This window comes from Setaria viridis, chromosome 7, assembly GCF_005286985.2.
Source record: "Setaria viridis chromosome 7, Setaria_viridis_v4.0, whole genome shotgun sequence".
Classification (NCBI taxonomy): domain Eukaryota; kingdom Viridiplantae; phylum Streptophyta; class Magnoliopsida; order Poales; family Poaceae; genus Setaria; species Setaria viridis.
In genome coordinates this window covers 17,679,466-17,701,483 of record NC_048269.2, presented here as the reverse complement: position 1 = coordinate 17,701,483, position 22,018 = coordinate 17,679,466, and the positions used below count along the sequence as shown (strand labels likewise).

General features: G+C 47.5%; 3 protein-coding genes across 3 annotated transcripts; 1 reads left to right on the top strand and 2 right to left on the bottom strand.

Annotated features, from left to right (window-relative positions):
• The first annotated feature begins 711 nt into the window (after positions 1-711).
• LOC117864685 (adenylate isopentenyltransferase 3, chloroplastic) lies at positions 712-1,689 on the top strand. Its single transcript, XM_034748801.1, has one exon. It carries the CDS (start codon positions 712-714, stop codon positions 1,687-1,689), a length of 978 nt encoding a protein of 325 aa, XP_034604692.1.
• Positions 1,690-4,515: 2,826 nt separating this feature from the next.
• Positions 4,516-6,360, bottom strand: LOC117865251 (uncharacterized). Its single transcript, XM_034749408.2, has one exon. The coding sequence runs from the start codon at positions 5,749-5,751 to the stop codon at positions 4,915-4,917; it is 837 nt and encodes a 278-aa protein (XP_034605299.1). The 5' UTR covers positions 5,752-6,360; the 3' UTR covers positions 4,516-4,914.
• Positions 6,361-18,231: 11,871 nt separating this feature from the next.
• LOC117862490 (nudix hydrolase 13, mitochondrial) lies at positions 18,232-21,297 on the bottom strand. The gene is made up of 4 exons (XM_034745980.2): positions 20,788-21,297; positions 20,485-20,669; positions 20,290-20,373; positions 18,232-18,936 (listed from the first exon to the last, which is right to left on the bottom strand). The coding sequence occupies exons 2-4, from the start codon at positions 20,659-20,661 to the stop codon at positions 18,601-18,603; spliced, it is 597 nt and encodes a 198-aa protein (XP_034601871.1). The 5' UTR covers positions 20,662-20,669; positions 20,788-21,297; the 3' UTR covers positions 18,232-18,600.
• Positions 21,298-22,018: the final 721 nt, after the last annotated feature.

Sequence of the window (22,018 nt, the reverse complement as noted above, 5' to 3'; positions counted from 1 at the left end):
GAGGAGATCTCGCCGGTGCCATCTAGTCCGCCGAAGGAGGTCACAGCTCGCTGCGAGTTCTAGCACCGATACTAAACTTAACCTACCTTTTTTAGTTGAAATTTTATTTTCCTGGAATTGTATTAGTGGAAAAAAGTTCCATTTCAAACTTTTTGTTTGGATTATCGTTTTACTTGAAATTGTTATTTGGCATTTTTGCTTGAAACTAATTTCCTGCTTCACTTGGGACATAAATAAGCACCAAAAACTGCCATTTTTTGGTTGGGCTGGAATTCACTGGCCATTCTAATCAGGCTGTCTCTTCGGTAGGAGTGGATCAAAGGATTCCAAGAACGCAAGCATCTGTATTGGCAGTGTTTAACCAAGATCGGAGTGATTAGCCGCTGCCAAAGCTGCAACTCTATATTTTGGTAATATCTAGTGGCTACATGCATGAGATTTGGTAACAATCTATGAAGCTGATCATCCATACGAACTCTATAGTCTATAGATGGAAGATATAATATCTGTACGTATAAGTATAGTATTGAGTGCTAATAGATGTATACTATATATTGTATAGACCAAGGATGGAAATCGAACATTAATTTCTTGAAGATCATCATAGATCACGATACAGTCTCCTTCTCCACAGGCGCCTATAAAAAGGCACGTCCGGGTTCATGTTTTTGCATTGCGAGCTACAGTGCAAACCAAATCAGCAGAACAACAATGGAGGACGGTAGTGTCGTTACCGGGAAGCCCAAGGTGGTGTTCGTGCTCGGCGCCACCGCCACCGGCAAGTCGAAGCTCGCCATCGCCATCGCCGAGCGCTTCAACGGCGAGGTCATCAACGCCGACAAGATCCAGGTCCACGACGGCGTGCCCATCATCACGAACAAGGTCACCGAGGAGGAGAAGGCCGGGGTGCCCCACCACCTCCTCGGCGTCGTCCACCCCGACGCCGACTTCACCGCGGAGGAGTTCCGGCGCGAGGCGGCGGCGGCCGTCGCCCGCGTGCTCTCGTCGGGCCGCCTCCCCGTCGTGGCCGGCGGGTCCAACACCTACATCGAGGCGCTGGTGGAAGGCGACGGCGCCGCCTTCCGCTCGGCGCACGACCTCCTCTTCATCTGGGTGGACGCCGAGCAGGCGCTGCTGGAGTGGTACGCTGCGCTGCGCGTGGACGACATGGTGGCGCGCGGGCTCGTCGCCGAGGCCCGCGCGGCGTTCGCCGGCGCCGAGGCCGACTACTCCCGCGGCGTGCGCCGCGCGATCGGGCTCCCCGAGATGCACGCGTACCTGGCCGCGGAGCGCGAGGGCGGCGCGGCGGAGCACGAGCTCGCCGCCATGCTCGACCGCGCGGTGCGCGAGATCAAGGAGAACACCTTCGGCCTCGCCCGCACGCAGGCCGAGAAGATCCGTCGCCTGAGCACTCTCGACGGCTGGGACGTCCGCCGCGTCGACGTGACACCGGTGCTCGCACGCAAGGCCGACGGAGCCGCCTGCCACGAGGAGACATGGAAGAAGCTCGTCTGGCAGCCTTGCGAGGACATGGTGAGAGCTTTCCTCGAGCTGGAGGAGGCTCCTACGGCCGCTGCCACCGCCGCCGTCGTCCCAACTGTTATTGCTGCCGGCGGTGATGCCAGCAGCGTCTTCGCCACCGCGGCGGCCGCCGCCGCTGATCTGGCCATCACCGCAGATACCATATAGATGCAATGGACGTAGCCGTGCATGCATGCATGCAGGGTGGCGTTGCCAACCGGCGTGCTTTATACTGATAGGGGGGGGGGGGGGGGGGGGGGGGGGGGAGTGAGAGTGAGGTACATCCATTAGGGATGTCATGTCTCTGTTCTCCGGTATCGAGTCGGGGCACAATGTAATAGTCGTCGAGTCTGCTCTTGATGTTCGTTGTGTCGAGTCGTCTACAAAAGTCACAAACATCAGATGGCACTTAGTGTGATATCAATATACATGGTTCTGAGTTTACAATATTTGCAATAAGATGATGTTTTCTGCCGTCTGGGATCTCCTCCATTTTAATATAATACACAGCTTTCTTGCCGGTTCGTTTAAAAAAAATAAGATGATGCTTCCTCCGGTTGGAAATATGTCGTTTCAGAGTTTGTAACGTACATGTGACAGCGTGTTTTATTTGTAACTTTGACGACAAATCTTTAAATCGTAAGATATGGAAAATCATATATGTGCAGATACGTAGAGTCTTCGTAATAATCATTGGTGACAAAAATAGCAAATAACAGTCAAAATTGCGCTTGATCTTAGAGATACATTTTTCAAATCCATAAAGATCACAAGAAGAAAAACATGAGATTGCAAGCAAGAATTGATTGTTAAGATTTTTCTTAGATGTATTTATTTTTTATATCGTGTCACAAATGTTTAATATGGCTAAGGTTCTGAAACACTGACCATCAACATCTTTTAAAATCTTAATCCAGCCATCTGGTGGTGTCTGGTCTCCTCGGCGCTCTGGTTCAGACTTATTACGAGCGGTGCTCTGAATCGATACAGGCTTCTTACCCTTTCAGTCGTTAATGTCAGTCTGTTGTCGGATTTTCGACAGGCTCTCTTTCTATTAGCCCAGCAGGAAATGAACTGACTCCATTACCAATGTCAGCCCTGATTGGTGTGTATAACATTGTTATGAACTGTCCACGCCCTTCAGAACAAGAGCAGGACTATCTCACTTTTTTTTTAGAACGTGCATAAGCACGTATTTCATTAAGCGGGGGAAAGAGTACAACGACAAAAAGTCAGCCCAAGGGCTAAAACACAACCAAGAAGGAAACGGGAAAGGAGGGGAGGGGGGGCATTAAGGAAGAAGGAAGGAACAAAGAACAAAAGACAACAAAATACGAAGAGGAAGAGAGGAAGAGCTCCTAGCTAACTGCGGTGCCGTAGCGCCCGGACCTGGAGGAGGTCCTGCAACCCTTGAAAACCTGCACGCACCCAGAGCCGAGCCTCCTCTAGAAGTTGTCCTGTCAGAGCAACCGGTTGCAACGCAATCCGATTGTGCATCCTGTTATTGAGCTTCCGCCAAAGCGACCGTGCCACCAGCCAAGGGAGTCGAAGCCTTTGCGCCGAGGTTTGTGTACTCGTTTCCTAGAGTCGACCCACCACTCCGGAAAGGCACCTTCAGCTTGTGGCGTTTGCTCCTGCAGCTGAACAAAACGGAGAACCCGGAACCAAGTCTCACGGCTATTGGACGCAACCAATATGCAAGTGCTCCTTCTTCAGTATCGACATGTTCTTTTCTGTATAGTCTTTCATTCTTTTTGCCAAGTTTTTCTTCAGAGACTGAAAATTGTCCTTTATCATTCACCCTGATGGTGTAGGGAGTGCAAGGTAGTTTGGCTCAAAAGCTGCTAGTTACACTCCCAATATTTGTTCAACTTGATCCTGATCATCCTCTGGGCCCCTTGCATTAAACATGATAGAGAGCATTTTGACTGGTTGGTCAGCTGGCCTGTGCATGAAGCATAAGTATCGTCTACTTCTTTTACTTGTCTATGATTATTTACACTACAAGATTTAAAGCTTTGTTGAGAGTTCGTACAGGTGGCCGTTATGATCAGTACTTTTATGCACTATTGTCCGGCATTGTTAGTCGGTAATAGATGGTCCAAGATTCATCTTTACTCTTGGGGAATAGTTCTATGACACTTAAATACCATCGATAATTAGATGAAAGTGCCAGTGATCCATAATGGAAATTTCTTGTGATTGTTTTGAAACAATTTCGTACATCAGTAGTTCTAAATGTTTCAAATTTGTGAAAATAATCATGCAAAATTCTTTTTTAACATATATACATGTTTTGAGATTATTTGTCACCTCACAGAATTGAAATAAACATAACTTGTACAGGCAAAAATAAATAGAAAATCTTATTTCTATGCAATAAATACAACCAATTTAAACAGTTTAAGATACTTAATGATTTACTAAAAAATTCTGTGTTTTAAGTGAACGGCAAACCGAATATTGGGGTTCCGAAATGGATTTTTGCCATATCTAAAATGCCGGGTCTAAAGTTGTACTGATTGCTGAAGACACCATCTAGATGTGAAGCCAATCAATAGGAGTGTAAGATTTACGTATCCATCCAATAGAAATTTGCCAGCGTGAAAACAAAGAGTTTAACTCGATCTGTCCCCCAAATGAAATGCTCATCGTTCCCTTCTCCCAGCAGAAAAGCCCAAACTCTGAACCGTCGAGAGCCAACTATCTACGATGGGAGCCCAAATTCAGATGAAAAGCGAGGATGTGCCTGCTGCTGCTTCGAAGCTCTGGGAGTTGGGCTTCAGCAACATATGTGCTTTGCCCTGTGTCTAAATTTTCTGCCACAAGTCAGTTGCTCATGGGCTGTCGGACCATTCACCCGTTCAGTTTTGCTTCATATTCAACCTCTTCACTATACAAGAGCGAATAGAGTTGGAAGGTCAAACAGTATATGCATATAATAAATGTCACTTGTTCTCAGCCAAGAACAAGTGTCACTCTCACTACGCACTGTAATATACTCCAAAAATGGAGGAAATAAATGTACATATTATAACGTGACAGATATTACACTGAAGCGCCAGCAACACACAAGTGCATGCCGACTGATAGATAATCTTTACACATATCACTAATACAAGTACCAAAAAAAGAAATCAAAATGAAAAAAGTTGGCAGAAAAGACTGCACGGCCCAATGTAAAAGAGCCCATCGATCACCCAGCAATGGGAGATCGAGGCCCAATAAGCGACAGAATACAGTGAAGGGGATATATTATTATTAATCACGACACGCGTAGGACGAAGTAAATTAAACTGCTAAGCGCACCCAGCAACTCACCAACGCCACGGTCCACACCGGCGGGCGCAGAGGCGGTCGACGATCGGGGCGGACGTACGGCGGCGCCGACGATCAGTAGTAGTACGACGAGGACGAGCCGCCGAGCTGGAACCCGTCGGCGCAGGCGTCGTCGACGGCCGGCATCGGCGAGAAGAGCGGGCTGTGCACGTACCCCTCCTCGAAGTAGACCCCGTGCGAGGCGGCGGCCGACGCGCCGTACGCGCTGAGCTCCGACGCGTCGCACCACCCGACTCCGCCGGCGCCGGCGCTGGCATTGGCGCCGCCGCCGCCGCCGCCGTACACGGAGGACAGGTCCATGGCGCCGCCGGCGTCGACGCCGTAGTCATCGGTGGGGATATCATCTGGTATGGCGAGGTCGTCCATCAGCGCGGACATGTCGTCGGCGCTGTAGCCGCCGTACGAGGCGTAGTAGTCGCCGGCGGCGCCGAATCCTCCAGCATCACCGCCGCCTTTCGCGGCCGGGCCCGCCGGCAGGGACGCGGCGGCGGGGTCGGCGTAGAACGGCTGGAGGAGCTGGCCGGCGTTGTCCCCCGAGGTGAGGTCCGGGGAGAGGTAGGGGGTGATGGAGGAGCCCGGCGGGAGGTCCGGGTAGGCGAAGTTGGTGCGGGCGCGGGCGCCGCGGAGGGAGCGCGCGGCGCGGTCGTAGGCGACGGCGGCCTCCTCGGCGGTGTCGAAGGTGCCCAGCCAGTGCCGCTCCTTGGTGGCCGGGTCGCGGATCTCCGCCGCGTACCGGCCCCACGGCCGCCGCCGCACGCCCAGGTACCGCGTCGTGTTGGCGTCCGGCTGCGGCTGCGCCGCCGCCTGCTGCCGGCGCTTGGACGACGACGACGACGACTTCTTGTCAGCCGAGGACGACGAGGAGGAGAAGAAATACGACGAGAAATTCATGCTGTCACAGGCTCAGAGGAGCTAGAGAGAGAGAGAGTGTGTGTGATGTGTGTGCTCGGTCGTTGACAAGGTGAGGAGAGAGAGAGATGGAGAGAGGTCAGAGCAGAGGTGGTTGAGCTGGTAGTTGGATTGGTGCTGCATGGGGCGGTTGCATGGCAGGTGTATATATAAGCGCGGGAAAGCGGAAAAGGGCAGCTAGTTTAGTGGGGAGGAGGTTGGCCATGAAAAAAGAGGATTAATGAGGTGATCCGTCGTTACATGCCACTGCTATACTATACTACATTTTGTAAAATATTACTTGGGAGATCAATATAATTGTAGGTACATATCATATGGGTACCCTTCATTCACAGAGAGAAAAGAGAGAGAATTGAAAGGGCAGCAGCAGCAGGGGTCACTTTGGGTTTGATTCTATGTGGGGACGACCAAAGGTGGTCAACCCAATGATTTGGACTGGTGGATGCATGGAGGGTACATGATTGTACATGGAGATTGATTTGCCATCAATCATACACTGTAACTAAAAAACTTATTAGAAATATACATGTATTAAAAGCTTTAGAAGCTAAAGGTAAATAAGCATTAATCCTACATTTCATCAAAAAAGCATTAATCCTACAGTGAAATTTTAGGGGAAAACTATATTTATTTTGCTCCTCACATCTAAATTTGCTTCTTCCTTCTCTCACTAATCCAAGGCTCCTTCCTCATCTAATCGAAGACCATGCGAGCTCCTTCTCCACGCCTCCGGCAAGATCTCTAGCTAAACAGTTGGGGTCGGAGGTTTGGGGGGTTTGGGCTACAACGACCTTCTCTCCATTGTCGGGCTTAGAGGGAAGGCCGGAGACAGCAGGCCAACTCGATGGATATGGTGGTTGTAGGGGCGGTGGGGTGGCGTCGCTAACCAGGCAATGAAGGAGGCCAGTTTGGCAGTGAGGGCTCTCAATCCGATTGGTAGCGAGGGAGTGGAAGGCGGCATAATGAGTCGAGAAGCTCGCCAGTGAGACGAGAGAGAATAGGTCAAGAGGAAGAAGAAATAGCTTGGGGAAGAAACTGTCGGAACAAGATCAAGTGGCGTGAGCCGCCAAAGACAAGGTAGGAGGATGGGGTAAGGGTGAGCACGGCTGAGAAGCTCACCGCCGAGAGAATATATTCCAAGAAAGAAAAAATATGCGCAAAAGAAGAAAACGGATCTACGGTCAGATTAAGATCCAACTGCGTGGGATGCCAAATTTTTCACTAGGGATAAAAAATTGGAAAATGAAATCCCAAACCCTGGTAGAGAGTGGAGTTAACCTACTCTACGACACTAAGAGGTGGTTCCACAATCTTTTAAAAGTTTCCATCGCAGAAAACCTTTTTAAAAAAAGTATATAACCATGTAACATGAAGCTAGACTCCACTGAATTTCAGAATTCAGATGACTGGTAGAAGCAAAAAAAGGTTTTTGAATAACAAAAGATTAACAATGCTGTTCCTTCAGCTAAAACATTAGCTTAGCACTACATATGAATTAGTAGTATACTCTTATACCCCACGGAACCAGCTCCTCTGCACTCAGCTCACTGCCGCGTGGGGCCCAGAGTGCCACCGGGCCCACATGCAGCGACCGCGAGTGCCTCCGCAGTACTGCTCCACTTGAGTGATAGGCCACATGGACCAACTCTCCGAACCTATCAGATGCAGTGGCGGCGGTGCCACCGGCCGTGTGGCCCGTGGGTGCCAACATTCAAGGCGCGCGACGGCAACGGTAGTGGAGGATCGGAACAGGGGCAATAAATAATGTCCCACTAGTCGGTTCCAGTACGTGCTGGTTTCGTTTAAGTGAATGATTCACCCTGGAAGAACGATATGCGTTGACGGCCGTCCGGCCGATCGATCCCCAACTCTGCCTCGGATCGATCGGCTCGTCAAAACGCTACGTGCTCCCTGAACACGGCCGGGGTGCGCGCGGGGATGCATGCGCGCATGCATCGCATGTCGTTGGCCGGCGCATGTGGCCCACGGCGGACGCGCTACGCCGACCACGGCGACGACGTTGCCCGCATGCACGCTAGACGTACGCTACGCTTCGGCGGCCACCGGCACGAGCGTTCGTACACGGCCATGGCCAGCGGCTGCACGCAGCGCAGGGGGTGCAGCCCCAACGTACCCCTGGCCGGCCGGCCGGGCGGCCGGCTGACGAGCCAACCAGAGGCGTGCCGGCCCGGTAGCGTTGCTTTTTGCGGCCGGGTCCAGCCGCCCGCTGCGGCTGCAAGCAACCGCCGCCATTACTCCCCGGCTACAAGGGTGCATGCTGGGGGGTGCTCATGTCTGCTGGGGCGGACAGGATCCGGACACCGATCGTTTTCCGGTACACAGCAGGCAGCAGGCGCCTTAAATTCTTCCGGTGCTAGTAGTTGCGTCGAATCCACCCATCTGCCGGCACATGACACAAAGATCCGTCTCAGGACGCCATGCCATGTAGGCTTGTCGTCTCGATCGTCCACTGTCTTTCCTTCAAGGCCGGCAACCGTGTCAGTGATTGAAAATTTTGGTCACGATGATGAAGAGGAAGATCTGTGTGCATGAGGGGTCCATCCAGATGCAACTGCCAAAACTGTTTCTGATCGCCGTTGGTCGTCGACCGGTGCAATGCACCACTACTTGTCACGTCGCCAGTCGCTGTCAGGAGGTAGCTTAAATGCTTAAGCCATTCCCTCACTAAAAAATAAATAAGATCGATCAATGCAAGTTATAAAATATAACGATTACAGAACAGGTATCATACGCTGCTGGAAAGCATTGGATCTACCTCTTAGTACCGGTTAATTTTTGACCCGGCACTAATGTGAATATCAGTACCGGGTCTAACGGCTAGTTTCCCAGGAGCCCTCCGTGACCCCCTTTAGTATCGATTGGGAGCTCCAACTGGTACTAAAGGTCACCCATTAGTATCGAGTGGAGGCAGTACCGGGTGGAGCCTCCACCCAGTACTAATGTGCTTGAGGACCTTTAGTACCGAGTGGAGGCTCCACCCGGTACTAATGGGTGACCTTTAGTACCGGTCCGACCGGACCCGAAATGTTTCTCAAATCCAGTTAAGCACGCTTGACATCCGCGCTCCCTCTCCCTCCCTCCGCCACTTCTCCCTTTCTCTCCCGTAGTCCCACTTCTCTCCTCCCTCTCTCCTTATCCTGCTAGCCCCCTCACTCCCTTCGTTGCCGACCCCCTCCCTCTCCCTCCACCGGCCCTCCCTCCTGGTGGCGGCGACGAGATCCGATGCACTCCTCTCTCTCTCTCTCTCTCTCTCTCTCACACACACACACACACACCTGTTGGACCTGCCCCTCTCCCGGCCACATCCTGCTAGCTGTGCCCAACCGCCCCTCCACCGCGACCTGCCGACCACCCGTTCTTCCCAGCCGGCTGCCGCCTCCTCGCCGGACCTCTGAGGCGCGCCTCAGAGATCAGTGAGTAGGAGCGGCGGCCAGCCGGGAAGAAGGGGTGGCCGGCGGGTCGCGGGGGAGGGGCAGCCGGCGCCAACCAAGCCCGGTGGCGGGGCAGCCGGGGGCGGCCGATGGGATGCGGGCCGGGCGCCGTTAATTTATTTGGCTTGCTTGTTAGATTGTTTGATGGTAGAAGTATGTCTGAAATATTCAAGTAGACTTGGAGTGTTGTACTCTTAGGATGCATGTGAAATCGACACTAGTAGTAAAATACTAGACCATTATAGAGATTTACTGTGTGCTCTCACAAGTGATTTTACTGAAGAAGCAAAGGCTGAGAGATCCAAAGCTTTGGAGTGCATGACATTGGCCCTATTTTTTAAAGATAATTGAGGTATGTTTCTTACTTCTCTCTCTTCCTTTCTTCAGATCAGGTCTTGTCATTTGGTGGTGCTGCTGCCTGATGGATGGAGTGCTCATGTCTGCTTGTATCTGAAATTATACTACTTATTGTTCTTTTATTTTGATGAACTACTGTTATGAAAGACTACCAGTTTGAGTCCTACTATTTTGTTATCTAGATGGTCTGCTAGTCCTACTATTTTGTTATCTAGATGGTCTGCTATCAGTTTGAGTTGTGCTACCGGTTTGAGTCTTGATTCTAGTTTGAGTCCTGCTGCTACCAATTTTAAGTATTGGACTGCTATATGTATGAAATGCATGATCGATCTAATTACATATGCAAGAGGCCATCTATTTTGTTTGTTTTGTTTGTATTCGTATAAGTGCTTGTTGGGTGCATAACAGGATGGCATGAAAAGAGCTATTAAATTTTTTTCACCATTAAAATCACTAATATAGAATAAGAAATAGAAAATAAAATGAGAAAAGAAATAGGAAAGAAAAAAGACGGTTAGTATAAACAACTGGTATTAAAGGTTCTCCGGTTGCACAACTTTTACTAAAGTGAGTTAGGAACCGGTACTGAAAGCGTTTTCTCCAGCAGTGATATCAGCAATTTTGCAGCAGCTGCTGCTGCATGCCGCATAGGACCATGCATTATTCGACATCTAACGGTCTCCTTGATTCGTGTGTGTGTCCTTTGACCGGCTAGCTGAATGATCGAACAACATGGGGCCGGGGCTGATCAGAGTGCATGGTGCATGGGCCGGCCGGGGCGCACGCCAACGTGGGACGTCGTTCGTACGGCGAGATCCCAACCGACCAAGCCGTGGTCCACGCGCCCCATTTGCTGCATGCTCCTCCTCCTCATCAGCCTACCACCACACTCTCATATGCGTATTACCAGCTGCTGAGTCAAGGGTCAATGTGCCAAAGGGCAGGGCAGGGCAGGCTTATAGCTGCAGCTAGCAGGTCTGAGTCTGACTGCCTTCACATGCATGGCATCTTTAATTGTTACTGTTATTTTGGGATGCATCTGCAATTCTGTGTGGAACATTTGACTATTGGAAACCAAGATTTGGAATCATGGCCTGAGTTAAGAATTATTCGCCTTTGGTTTGTTTCCAAAATTAAAGCATGGTCGTCCTTCTCCGATCCTGCTTCATGGACTTGAAAATTTCAACACCTGACGATTTGTCGGCATGTTTCAATATAAGTTTGGGATTGAAATGTGTAGGGTGAACTATATAGCTACAGCTTAGAAAACCGGTATTTGATCGGTTTGTGGCTATTATTGGCGATGCACGCATCTTCGATATGTTATTCTAGCTTCAGCAAGAATTAATATTTTGGCATATACAGTTCATTTTATTCTAAAGAAAGCTTTGTGTAGTACGATAGATATCGCTTTTTACTTTTCAAATGAAGTATACTCCTCCTAATCAAAAGAAACCTATGATTTTTTCAGTAAATTGTTTTGAATACCTGCAACTTTTCTGTAAACTTTTGGGTTGGCCGTGCAAAAATGATATATTTACATTTGCCTCGAAATAATAATTTTCCTGTCAGTTTCATTAAGTTTTATAAATTTACTACGATATCACCTAGTTCATAAATTTATTACATCATGGTGACGACAGTATTGATGCAGACTCTCTCTGTTTTTTTTTGTTAGAGGAAAAACTAAATAGTACATTACTAGCACTCTGGGTACTCAGAAACAATTGATTAAGCAACAGCTACTTTTGCCTCAAAATATCGGCGCAAAATCTAAGCTAGTGCTCTTCGATCGATTCAAGGTGCCTGCGCGTGAAAGGCCAGGTATGGGTTGATGCATCATGCATGCAGAGCACTTTAGGGCCGCTTATGATTGCCCTCTGATGCAAATGAAGCTTCTAATGATGAGCAAAAGAGATGGCTTAGACGTTTGATGTGAGTTGTGAGATGCAAAAAAGAAAAAAGTATGGAGCACATCATATATATGTGGATGGGGCCAAAGTAACAAGTGAGCTCACATGATTAGTTGAGCTCAGATAAATGATTAGCATGTGCCTTCCCCCTTTCTTTAGATGCCCTTCTTCTCTTTCTTCAATGCCATAGAAAACACCCATGATTAAAGTAATCTTTTGATTCATTGTACCTCTAAAGGTTTCTGTTAAAATATTATATTTACTAGTGCCTTCTTTCATGAGCCTCTGGTTCCCTTCTTGCTTTCTTATTCTCTTGTTTATGTAATTGACAATAAGATCTTTGCATATATGGAAGCATCTTGGTTAAAAGAGCGCTAATAGTATCTTAGGGCATTAGGTATATTATGGCTTTTGTCATTGCCAAAAAAAAAAGGTGTTATGGCCTTCGTGGCATTTGGTGCCAGGCTCCATACTTGCATGGCACTTGGAAATGCAGACACTTTAGCCCATGTTACTTCTGAACAAATACTATGGCCAGCTTCCTTCTGATCTAACTTATCGATTTCTAACTTCTGAGTCATTCCTCAGAGTCAAGGGAACAATCTATGACCAAAGTCTTCAAAGAATGAGAGTGGGATGCTCTAGCCTGTTAATTTATCCTGTAATTACTGCTTAATCAATTGATCAATTCAGTGGTGGTTATGGCAGTTGGTTTGAATATATGCAGTCTATCAGATTAGTCATGCAGAATCTTTGATTTGCACGCCAATACCGAAACCATGTGACGGAAACCGACACAATACATCCAAGTAGACTACCTGAATGGAAGGTGTGCCAAGAATAAGTTGTGTTAGCAAGCTAGTAGATTTGCTGAAAGATCGATGCCACATTTTTTTATCTTGCAAATATAATCAAGGGGTACAAACAATGAAATTAACCAAGATATCGCTATCGATCTATCCCTTTAGTATCATTGCAAGTCGTCTCAAAAGGGAGGCGCATGACAAATTTCAGTATGATCGCTGCAGATGTGTGGTAGCATGATAGGATGCTGTACCAGTACTACTTCTGCTTTGTTTATGAACCATCACCAATCTTGCTTGGAATATAATAAAGATTCTACATTTCACCTTCCTTTATGGAGTATATGGGAATAAACAATGCATCACAACTAACTGAAAATTACATGCCGACATTGATATTTTAACACAACTCAATAATCCCAACTAAAACGGAAGCCATTTGTACTTTCATTATGATATCTTATTGGCTCTTTTAGATCATCCCATCATGTTACTAATCATGCAGGTTACTTGTTTTCTGGTTTGACAACATAAGGGTATTATCATTGCCACTTCCCAGTGCATGTGCCTGCAATCTCAGCCAAACTAATCATGGATCACTTCCATGAGCGTCCATCACCTTTGAGGCCCCATGGCAACACTTTTAATCTCAGCTCACTAATGGCTAGATTAGCAGATGCTTAACTTCTCTCTCCTACATATGCATTGATGTAAGATCAAGGCAATAGACTACCAATGGGTCCAAAACAGTTATGGGCAACATGTGAGGCAAGACTGTTGGCTGAATTTTCTAATGGTACCTAAACAATATACTGGCCAGTGGTCACTACAATGTTCTGAAAACAAACTGTTAGTGGCCAGTCTAATCTTGCATGGGAAGGCAATGGAGCAGACTGTGCTTACTCTCTCTGACAGTGTGCGTGTGTGTGAGATCTTCTAGAAAATCTTCTGACAAGCAATCTTTGCCCAATCCAATGTGCATGAAAGGTGAAACGTGTATCTTTGCCAGATCTGAGACTGCATCTACTATTATCATTGCAGCAAGACCCATATCCAGGATCAATGGATCTTGAGGATTAATTGTTTGGGTTTGAACGCTGGTCATGTATAGTTTATCTCCATTTGCTGGTCTGACTGAATTACCAAGATGACCTCAGGTGCCCCTTATTCCCGTTAGATACTTAAGATGCAATGTTCCACTGTTGAGTTAAAAAAGAACTCGACCAAGCTAACCATTTCAGGTATGGATGCATAGTCTGCGATATGATATGACATATTATTCGGCATTTATTGCTTGTATAGTCATTAAGATATTTTTTTGTTTATAGATAGTACCTCAGAAGAATTAAATAAAGGGGTAATCTGAAACTAGTGTATTAAGTTATGCCGAAAAAAATCTGCATAGACCAACTTCAGGTCAAGTCAATCCTCCTCTTACACTGTAGTCACATGACATTAAAGACTATATGTCTGATTATCTGCAGAGTGTTTTGCAAAGATTGGCAGTTGATGGGCTATCCTGATTTGGTACAACAGAAAGATTACGCAGTGATTGTGGTTAATAAACATCATGTAGGATTTTTAGCAAAACTGTATGCTGATGACACGACAGTGGTTTTGACATGATCGTGCATTTAGTAGAATATTCAGTCTACTTTGATTGGTTTTAGCTGTTGCTGCTGAAACCGAAGAGTACTATTCAAGTTCCTGATTAAATCTAGCGAACAAGAACTGGTTAAAGCCTTGCTATTTACGTACCTTCTAGATAAGTATCTAGAGAAAATCATTTTGATTTACAATTTCATATCATCCATTTGGCATTGCAGAAACACTGTTCTCAATTATACATAGAAAAGCCAAAAGATGAGTTAGCGACCAAATGGGATGCAATATGATAACTGATGTTCCCAAGTCTACAAGTCTACCTAGTAATAGTATCAGTGCAGGTGTATGACTAAAAATCTAACTTTGACAGAATCCAAAGTTCCAAACTACCCTACAAGTAACTCTATCCTCTTGTGGCTACTTCTCGTAAGGTATCCTTGTGACTTCGTGGATGCTTCCTCAGATCAAAAGGCAGAAGCATGACTTTGGAACACATTCTCCCAAGAGCAACAAACAAGAAGCTAGGACGAATAAAATCATGTGCTCGAGTGAAAAGATTTGGAGCTGATTCAGCCCTCTCTCAACAAACCTGTTGTTCTGAAGAGCTTTGGTGTCATGCTCTAAAGGTAGCTGTCCAGACAGTACAGTCTCCTGTATGCATTGCACGTTCTTTGGTAAACAAAACAAGCACTTCAGTGCTGCACAAAATGCAGCACGCATGCATGAACCAAGGCTCCATGTACTAGTAAAAAGTTTCGCTTGATCACTTCGGACCCAAAACTTCAACAAGCAGGAACTGGAAAAGGAGCACAGTGCAATGTATCCTGAAGCTTTAGATCCTGAAAGTCAAAGTTTAGTACTGGTTGGTTATGTTGTAACTTAAAAATGACACGCAAGTAAAAGAATAGTTATTAATCAAGACATGGCTAATCATGGTGCTGCAAAGTGTGGTGCAAAACGTTCTTTTAACTTCTACCACTGAAGGCCTATATATGCCCATACGCCTTGCTTACACTGTGCTAGGATTCTTCCATTCCATGTAACCATGTTATCTCTTGCTTATCCACCGTTGTATTTTGTGGGGTGTTGTATAGTTCCAAGATAGAGCTTAGCATGACAAGAACCCACTCTCTCAAAGCATACAAACCGCCTTTCCTCCTAGCAACTTTCACCTTCTGATCGTGTCAAGTTTTTTTTTTTTGAAAAAAAAATGATCCTTCTTGTTCTTTTGGCTTGAAACAAAACTATCCTGCTTGGTACCATGTTGTACTCGTACCTACTTTGAGTTATATGTGTGTGATGTTAAATTCATCTTCAATTGTGTAAGATTATATATCTTGCAGATTTGGAGTTGATTAGGATCTAGGAGTCACTGCATCCCTGAATCGCAAAATTCTTGGATTCCATAGAGAATAGGCATATCCACTAGCTCTATTAGCTTGAACAAAGTACACATCCACCACTTGTGACCTACTACGTTAAGCTAGGAACAAAGCAAACCTAGCTACTTGGGGTTCATGACCAAAGTATAAGTTCAATACTATTGGCCAGTCAGCCATGTGCAGGTACCCCACTTCGAAAGATATATAAGCGTGAACTCCTTTTTTCAAGATAGCTTAAACTAACTTGAGGCCAAGTCAATATTGTTTCCCCTGGCTGGATGGTTATTACTGTCCAAATTTTCAAGAAAATGAAGAACCAAATTTCTCTTCATCTTAAAAAACAACAACAACAGACAAACTTTATGTTTAGTGTGTACCTTTTCCAGAACTTAGGCTCCTGAAAGTCTGAAGGCTATGGCAATCTGTAGGCTGAATTCAGAGCATGAGAAAATGGTACCAAAGGGAAAACTGAACGCCGTTTTCAGCTGGCCTGTGCGACGATTATCATTCTACTTCTTATTTTAATCTAAAGCTCTGGACCATATGCCGCAATGGTTTATGGTGCCATCCAAAAACAATGAGTTTAGTACTGGCCGGGCATGTTCGACTTCTCTGTTGCGTCTGCGAGCAAGCAGGGCTAATCTCTGAAACGAAACATCTAAAGCACAAGTGAAGCAAGTAGAGGTGTTCCCGGTTACTACAAGGTGACTAGCTTTTTCTTAAAAGAAAAGCATAAAACCACCCCCAAGAAGCTTGTACCAGCATTAGCAATAGACTTTTAAAAAAGTTGAAGTATATCTATGGTTGTTCCTTTTCTTATACATACTTATACTTAGGGGAGGGAAAGTTTCCTTCCTCATCCTGCATCATGAAGGACAGCTACAGACAACTCTAGCCTCAGCAGCTGCAAGCCTCAACTTTCTTGAATGGCCTGGAATCTTCAAGAAACCCATAGGACCAAATACTCCAAACGAAAGGAGCATATTGCAGCAACAATGACAAAGAGGGTTGATGTGACTAACTTTCTCGGCCACCTAGTGTTTTTCATCTAGTATGGGAATTTGCACCAGATTCGGGCTTTTCAGGTTGAGATGGTGAAAGGTTTCCGGTTGCTAGATGGACAGGCCAACCGAGCTAGCATGTTACATGAGGCCCTGGACCATGTCAAATGAGCAACAGATAGATGGTACCAATTTGAAAACCACTAGCCCATCAACATGAGTGTCCACACAAGCTATAATTAACCACTTCAGTGAAAGATAATATATATACATTTTTTCATTTTTATTTTTAGCTTTAACCTTACCTTACGTGAATCTGTTGTGATGAGAAAAGTTCACAAAAAACCTATGCATCTACTATACTATTATGCATGTATAAAAAATGTATTTATTTAAGAAATACAACTATGAATCATTTTTTTTATTTTTGCTTAACCCATCTTGTTTTCTAAACCAGTACACTATTCACATTTATCCCCTAACCTAATCCTGTTCTACTAATGTGGTAGATATTTGGTAAAATTACAATCATCAACAAATTGAATTTTGACATTGCCGCCCATAAATAATGGATGAAAAGGCAATAATAGACTTTACTTCTAATTATGTCCTTTTTCTTTTTATTTGTGATCATTTTTTGAGCCAAAAATTGGGTTGTGTGCGGGCGCTGAGGCCGGAGTCTTTTCCATTTGAAAAAAAAACTTCACAAATGCTCAGATTAGAGATTACACTAGTAGCATGGGAATGGCAGAGTCCAGAGTGGTGTTGGCCAGTAAGCCTCCATTGTATTCTCCACTGGGATCTGCTCGGCCTCAATGAGATCCCCGAATGGGAAAACTTTCCATCCATCCCAAAGCTGTCCCGAGATATAGACATGGTTGTCCTTCCCACCCCACTGGCCCGGCCGCGCTCGTAGCAAGGCGAGCCGGCCATGTCCACGAAGAGGGCAAGGCCATCAAGGCTGCTCTGTTCCACCCATCGTCGTCTCACCAGCCGGTGAACACTGAACCTGATCCCACGAGGCATGGACTCGGAGGGCAGAAACAGGCAATGCACCACAAAGAGCTGCCCACCATGTTCCAGCATGGAAGGGCTCAACCGTGACTCCAGCCTGAATGCCTCAGGCGGTGTGTCTCTCAGGCTGATCCTGCAGTAGTGAAAGCTGAGCAGGAAGTCGAACATCAGGAGGTCTCCCCGGGATAAGAGGGCGTAAACCCGGCCTCCGGCGACGCCCAACTGAAGCGGAGGGTCCTCCGGGTGCTACGACAGACTGGTGTCCCATGTCGCCGCGCCGGAGACGCAGGTCCGGAAGATGTGGTCCTCGCAGTGGAGCACCACGCGGCAGTCTCCCGAGCCCGACGAGGGGTCGCCGAGCACCGCGGCCATCATGCCGAAGACGAGGGGTCGCCGAGCACCGCGGCGATCATGCCGAAGACGAGGGGTCGCCGAGCACCGCGGCGATCATCCTTTGGGCGCTTGCCGCAGCCGCAGCGCTCGAGCTTCCTCTTGCCGCCCGCCGCCACCGCTTCGCCCACGCCCATGGCGTAAATTGGAGCAGACAAGCGATGGAATTGAAAAAATCAGATCGGGATCCACCGCTTCGACTTACAGTGCAGGCTCTTCTTCCTTAGCCACTCCGATTCGGGATCCGGTTGGTATTGGTGCAAGCCGATCTTTACCCATCGTCTCCGCGTCGGAAAAAAGAGCCGATTTTTAATCCATTCAGCGATTTATCGATCGAGCCCGAGTTTATAGGAGTATTTTAGGGAATTTAAAGGCATTTCAGTTAAATCAACCCGTGCTGATGGCCAACAACGGGCCTGACACAGGCCGAAATCACTGGGCCGCACCGATGATGGATGCAGGAGAGAAGCCCATTTCACGCCGAAATCACAGCACGGCAGGAGCAAAAAGGACAGGAACGCAGAGAAAAAAGAAAAGAGAAAAGGTGACTAGAAACTATTGGAGGGCCTGTATTTCGTAAGAAGCTGCGAAGTTTAAAACAACAGGCCATAAGAACACAATCAGAAGCTCAAATTCACAAAAAAGTTAAGGAAACTCTGCTGGCAGATTTACATGCAGGCCCTGGGTTGATCAAACAAGGTCGCAAACACTGGCTTCCTTGTACCAAAAAAGTCCAACGAAACGGCCGTGCTTCAGTCCCCAGACAATTCATTCATACACATAGGACAGCTCGCTTTGTTGCAAGGAACACAACAGAGAGGATCAGACGATTTCTGACTGCTAGTTGATCAGCACCCGTCAGCCAGTCAGGACTCAGGACAGTCACCAACGTGGCATCGAGAGATGAGCTAGCACTAGCAGAGCGCCACCGCCCGGTCCGCCGCGGCGGCGGCCGCCTTGACCATCATGTACACGCCGCCGTGGCCGTCGCTCATCTCCTGCGCGGCGGGCTTCGCCGCAAGGCGGCCCAGCAGCGCCGACAGCGCCTCGCGCATCCAGTCGTACCGGCACAGGCGGTACGCGTCCGCCGGGGACACCCACCGCCTGCCGTGGGTGTCCTGCTCCGGCCACTGCTCGAGCTCCTCGGCGACCTCCAGCGCGAAGATGTAGCCCTTGCAGGCGCCCCGGGGGCTGTCGCCGCTCACCGGGCTGCTCTTGCTCCTGAACACCCACATCCCCAGCGCGGTTCTCTGAGAATAATACAAATGCAGACGGCAGTGTTCGTCAGTGACTCGTTCGGTTAAACTTTTCAGCCTAGTTTGCCAAGCAGGAGACACAGCACATGCAGTACTGGCTGGCAATGGATGCAGAATGCACAGGGGGGGATAGGATAAACATGGTGAAGTAAATAAGGCTGTTGGCCGGCCCAGGAAGAAACTGTCCCTAAGAGACAGTCTTCTGACGACGAATAAAACAAGGCAATCATTCGCAATCTGGGCTCCCCAACTTGATGACAATACCATTTTGTGTAAACTGAAGAACATGACACTGTGCAACCGCCGTGCTTATCTTTAACTCATTCAGAAACCTTTGTTTATCCATCAATCAACAAGTCAATGGCCAAGTCGTCTCTCCTGTAGGCCATGGCCTACGACGATCCTCCACCATGGCAACCTTGTCAACAGGGAAATTTCCCTGTCGCTTTCCCCGTCGAGCATCGCCGCTGTCGGGTTCGAGTACCGAGGTGCTCGGATCCAAGAATAATTTTTAGTTCGATACAAAGAAGAAGGATTAAACTAATTATAAAACTAATTGCATAAGCCGTGACCAATTTGCGAGATAAATCTAGCCTAATTAATCCATGATTAGCACATATTTACTGTAGCATCGTATGGTCAAATCATGGACTAATTAGGTTAATAAATTCGTCTCGCGAATTACGCTTCATTTACGCAATTGATTTTATAATTAACATATATTCAATACTCCTAATTAATATCAAAATAAAATGTGACAGGGACTAAATGTCTCCAAAACGGGGCCTTACTGTGTGTGTCGGCTTATTCAAGTGTGCATGTCTGAAGGTCAATTCGCAGTTTTTTAAAAACAGTAGGAAGCCGATTCAGCTAGCTAGAGATGACGATCAGGCAAAGCTGTAGCTGAGCCGCTCAAATTCCCATAGGCAGGTAGCTTTCATCAAGTGAAAAATTTTAATCTCGCAACGAGTCAGCGAGCAGGTTGCTTGCTGGGTTGCTAGGATGATATGATAGGATGGCATCTAGCCACGTAGCGACGCGGACAGCAGGAGCCCGTCGCGATCAGGGGGTGCGCTTTTGTTTTCAGAGTGTCGAGAGCTCGCTAGATTGCTACGGCCGGATGGACGCCAGAGACAGGAGCTGTCGCATACGGCGACGAACACTAGAAGCCATCAGCCACTGGACGGCTGAGGCGAACGCGATCCATGACACGCTTCGGCGTGCGTGTTAGTGTTAGTGTTACCAGTCACCCGTTGCCCCCATAGGCCATAGCCTTATCTACTGTCTTGATTAGTGAGAATCCATTGAGGGTTTATAGGGAGGATTAGAGATGGAGGAGTTACGTACGTTGATGGCGCCCTTGACCCCGGCCTCCTCCAGCGCCTCGCGGCAGGCCGCCTCGTGCACGTCCTCGTCGTCCTCCCACCCGCCCTGGCAAGAAGAGCATCAGATGACATGTGTTAACGATGGTCGAAGCTGAACTGGTTGGAGCTCGAGCTGGTCATGGAGTTGAGAGGTAGCTAGCTGTTCGTGGTCGATTACCTTGGGGAAGACGAGGTCGTCCCGGTTGGGCGTGGAGACCATGAGCAGCTCGGGCTGGCCGTCGGCGCCCACGCGGTACGGGACGCAGCCGGCGACGAGGCGGTACTCGCCGTCGTAGCGCTGCCGCAGCCGGCCCTTCCTCGCCACCAGGATCTTCTTCTCTCCTCCTGGCGCCATTGTTATCCCTGCAACCAACCAGAGCAAGCAAGCAATCGATCAAGCCGTGGGCCTTGTGAAAGAGGAAGACAGAAACAACCTCATGTTCCATTCCATCATGCTGCAGTACATGCAAGAGAGAATCACCTTAGAAAAGACGCGCGAAGCTGCCTGTGCTGCTTGAGGAAACGGATTGCTATCTTTACGATGGAGTTTGGACGCTGCTTCCCCCCGATTTAAACAATGATCTGCCCGATGGAGTTTGGACACCTGCACCGGCCAGCCGGTGAGACAGAGCCACTATTCTTTCTTCTCCCTCCTACGATCCGAAGCAGAGACAAAAAGGCAAGGCTACTAAAGAATTGCGGGCGAGCCAAACTGCTGCTGCGACCAGTAAACAATGATTCGGGAGGAGGAGGAAGAACAGTGGCGCTGCTCCAAGTAAGTAAACAATGCGAGCCCCGTTGAATTGGGCGGCACCTCGAGCCGGCCTATGATTGGAATCGAGGAGGGGGGGAGGGGGTGCTCTGCTCCTCTTCTTGGACTGGTTGCTGGTTGGGGTTCGTTCCGGGAGCAGAGATGATGGACGGAGGGGGGATTTATAAAACGAGCCCGTGCGGGTTGGGTCGGCCATGGGTCTACCGTCTAGCACAAACTTAAAAGGCTCCCAATTTAACAAGACGGGGTCGGTTCAATTTTCTGCTCATGAATATACACTGCTCATCATAGGTTAGGGAGACAAGTCTGAGCCGCTATATTAGACAAGTTCATGCATGCTAGCCATAGCCAAGAAAGCTGTATCATTTCGGCATTGATATCTTGATGGGAGTGTATAAGTTAGTGCTACAGCATGTAGTCTATAAACTATAGGCCATGTATTCACAATTGTGCTAGACTCACTCGACTAGGATGGCTTATGTTTGCTTTTCAAGTAATTCATGTATGACGATGGTTTGGCTTTCATAGTAATATGTTTGTTATCTTGCTACGGGTTTGGATACGGGTATAAGAATTTGAAAGGTTGAAACGAAATAACGCTAAGACTATAGCATATGCACTATTTTTATTGAAGAATATGGTGCGCTTTGTTTTACATTTGAAAATGCTTCGCCTACATTTTGCTCTATAGCCACATCTTCATTGCCACATAAAGTTCAACATAGTGGCCTGCCTCCTAACTAACTGAAAAAAAATTATATAAGATCTATGTCATGTGAAGGGTGACAATTGGTTGAATTATAGTAATATAGATGTGGTCCCATGTGGCCAATGTTCCCCACAGAAAGCATTTCCAAAACCTCACCTCATTCTTTTTGATTGCCTAGAATCTCTTCTATCAAAATAACTTCTTAACTAGATTTAAAACCTGAGCTAATGA

Coding starts and splice junctions, on each gene's coding strand:
- LOC117864685 (XM_034748801.1), top strand. CDS start 712: ATGGAGGACGGTAGTGTCGTTACCGGGAAGCCCAAGGTGGTGTTCGTG.
- LOC117865251 (XM_034749408.2), bottom strand. CDS start 5,751: ATGAATTTCTCGTCGTATTTCTTCTCCTCCTCGTCGTCCTCGGCTGAC.
- LOC117862490 (XM_034745980.2), bottom strand. CDS start 20,661: ATGGCGCCAGGAGGAGAGAAGAAGATCCTGGTGGCGAGGAAGGGCCGG. Junction 20,374..20,484: donor ACGACCTCGTCTTCCCCAAG/GTAATCGACCAC, acceptor TCTTCTTGCCAG/GGCGGGTGGGAGGACGACGA. Junction 18,937..20,289: donor GGGTCAAGGGCGCCATCAAC/GTACGTAACTCC, acceptor TATTATTCTCAG/AGAACCGCGCTGGGGATGTG.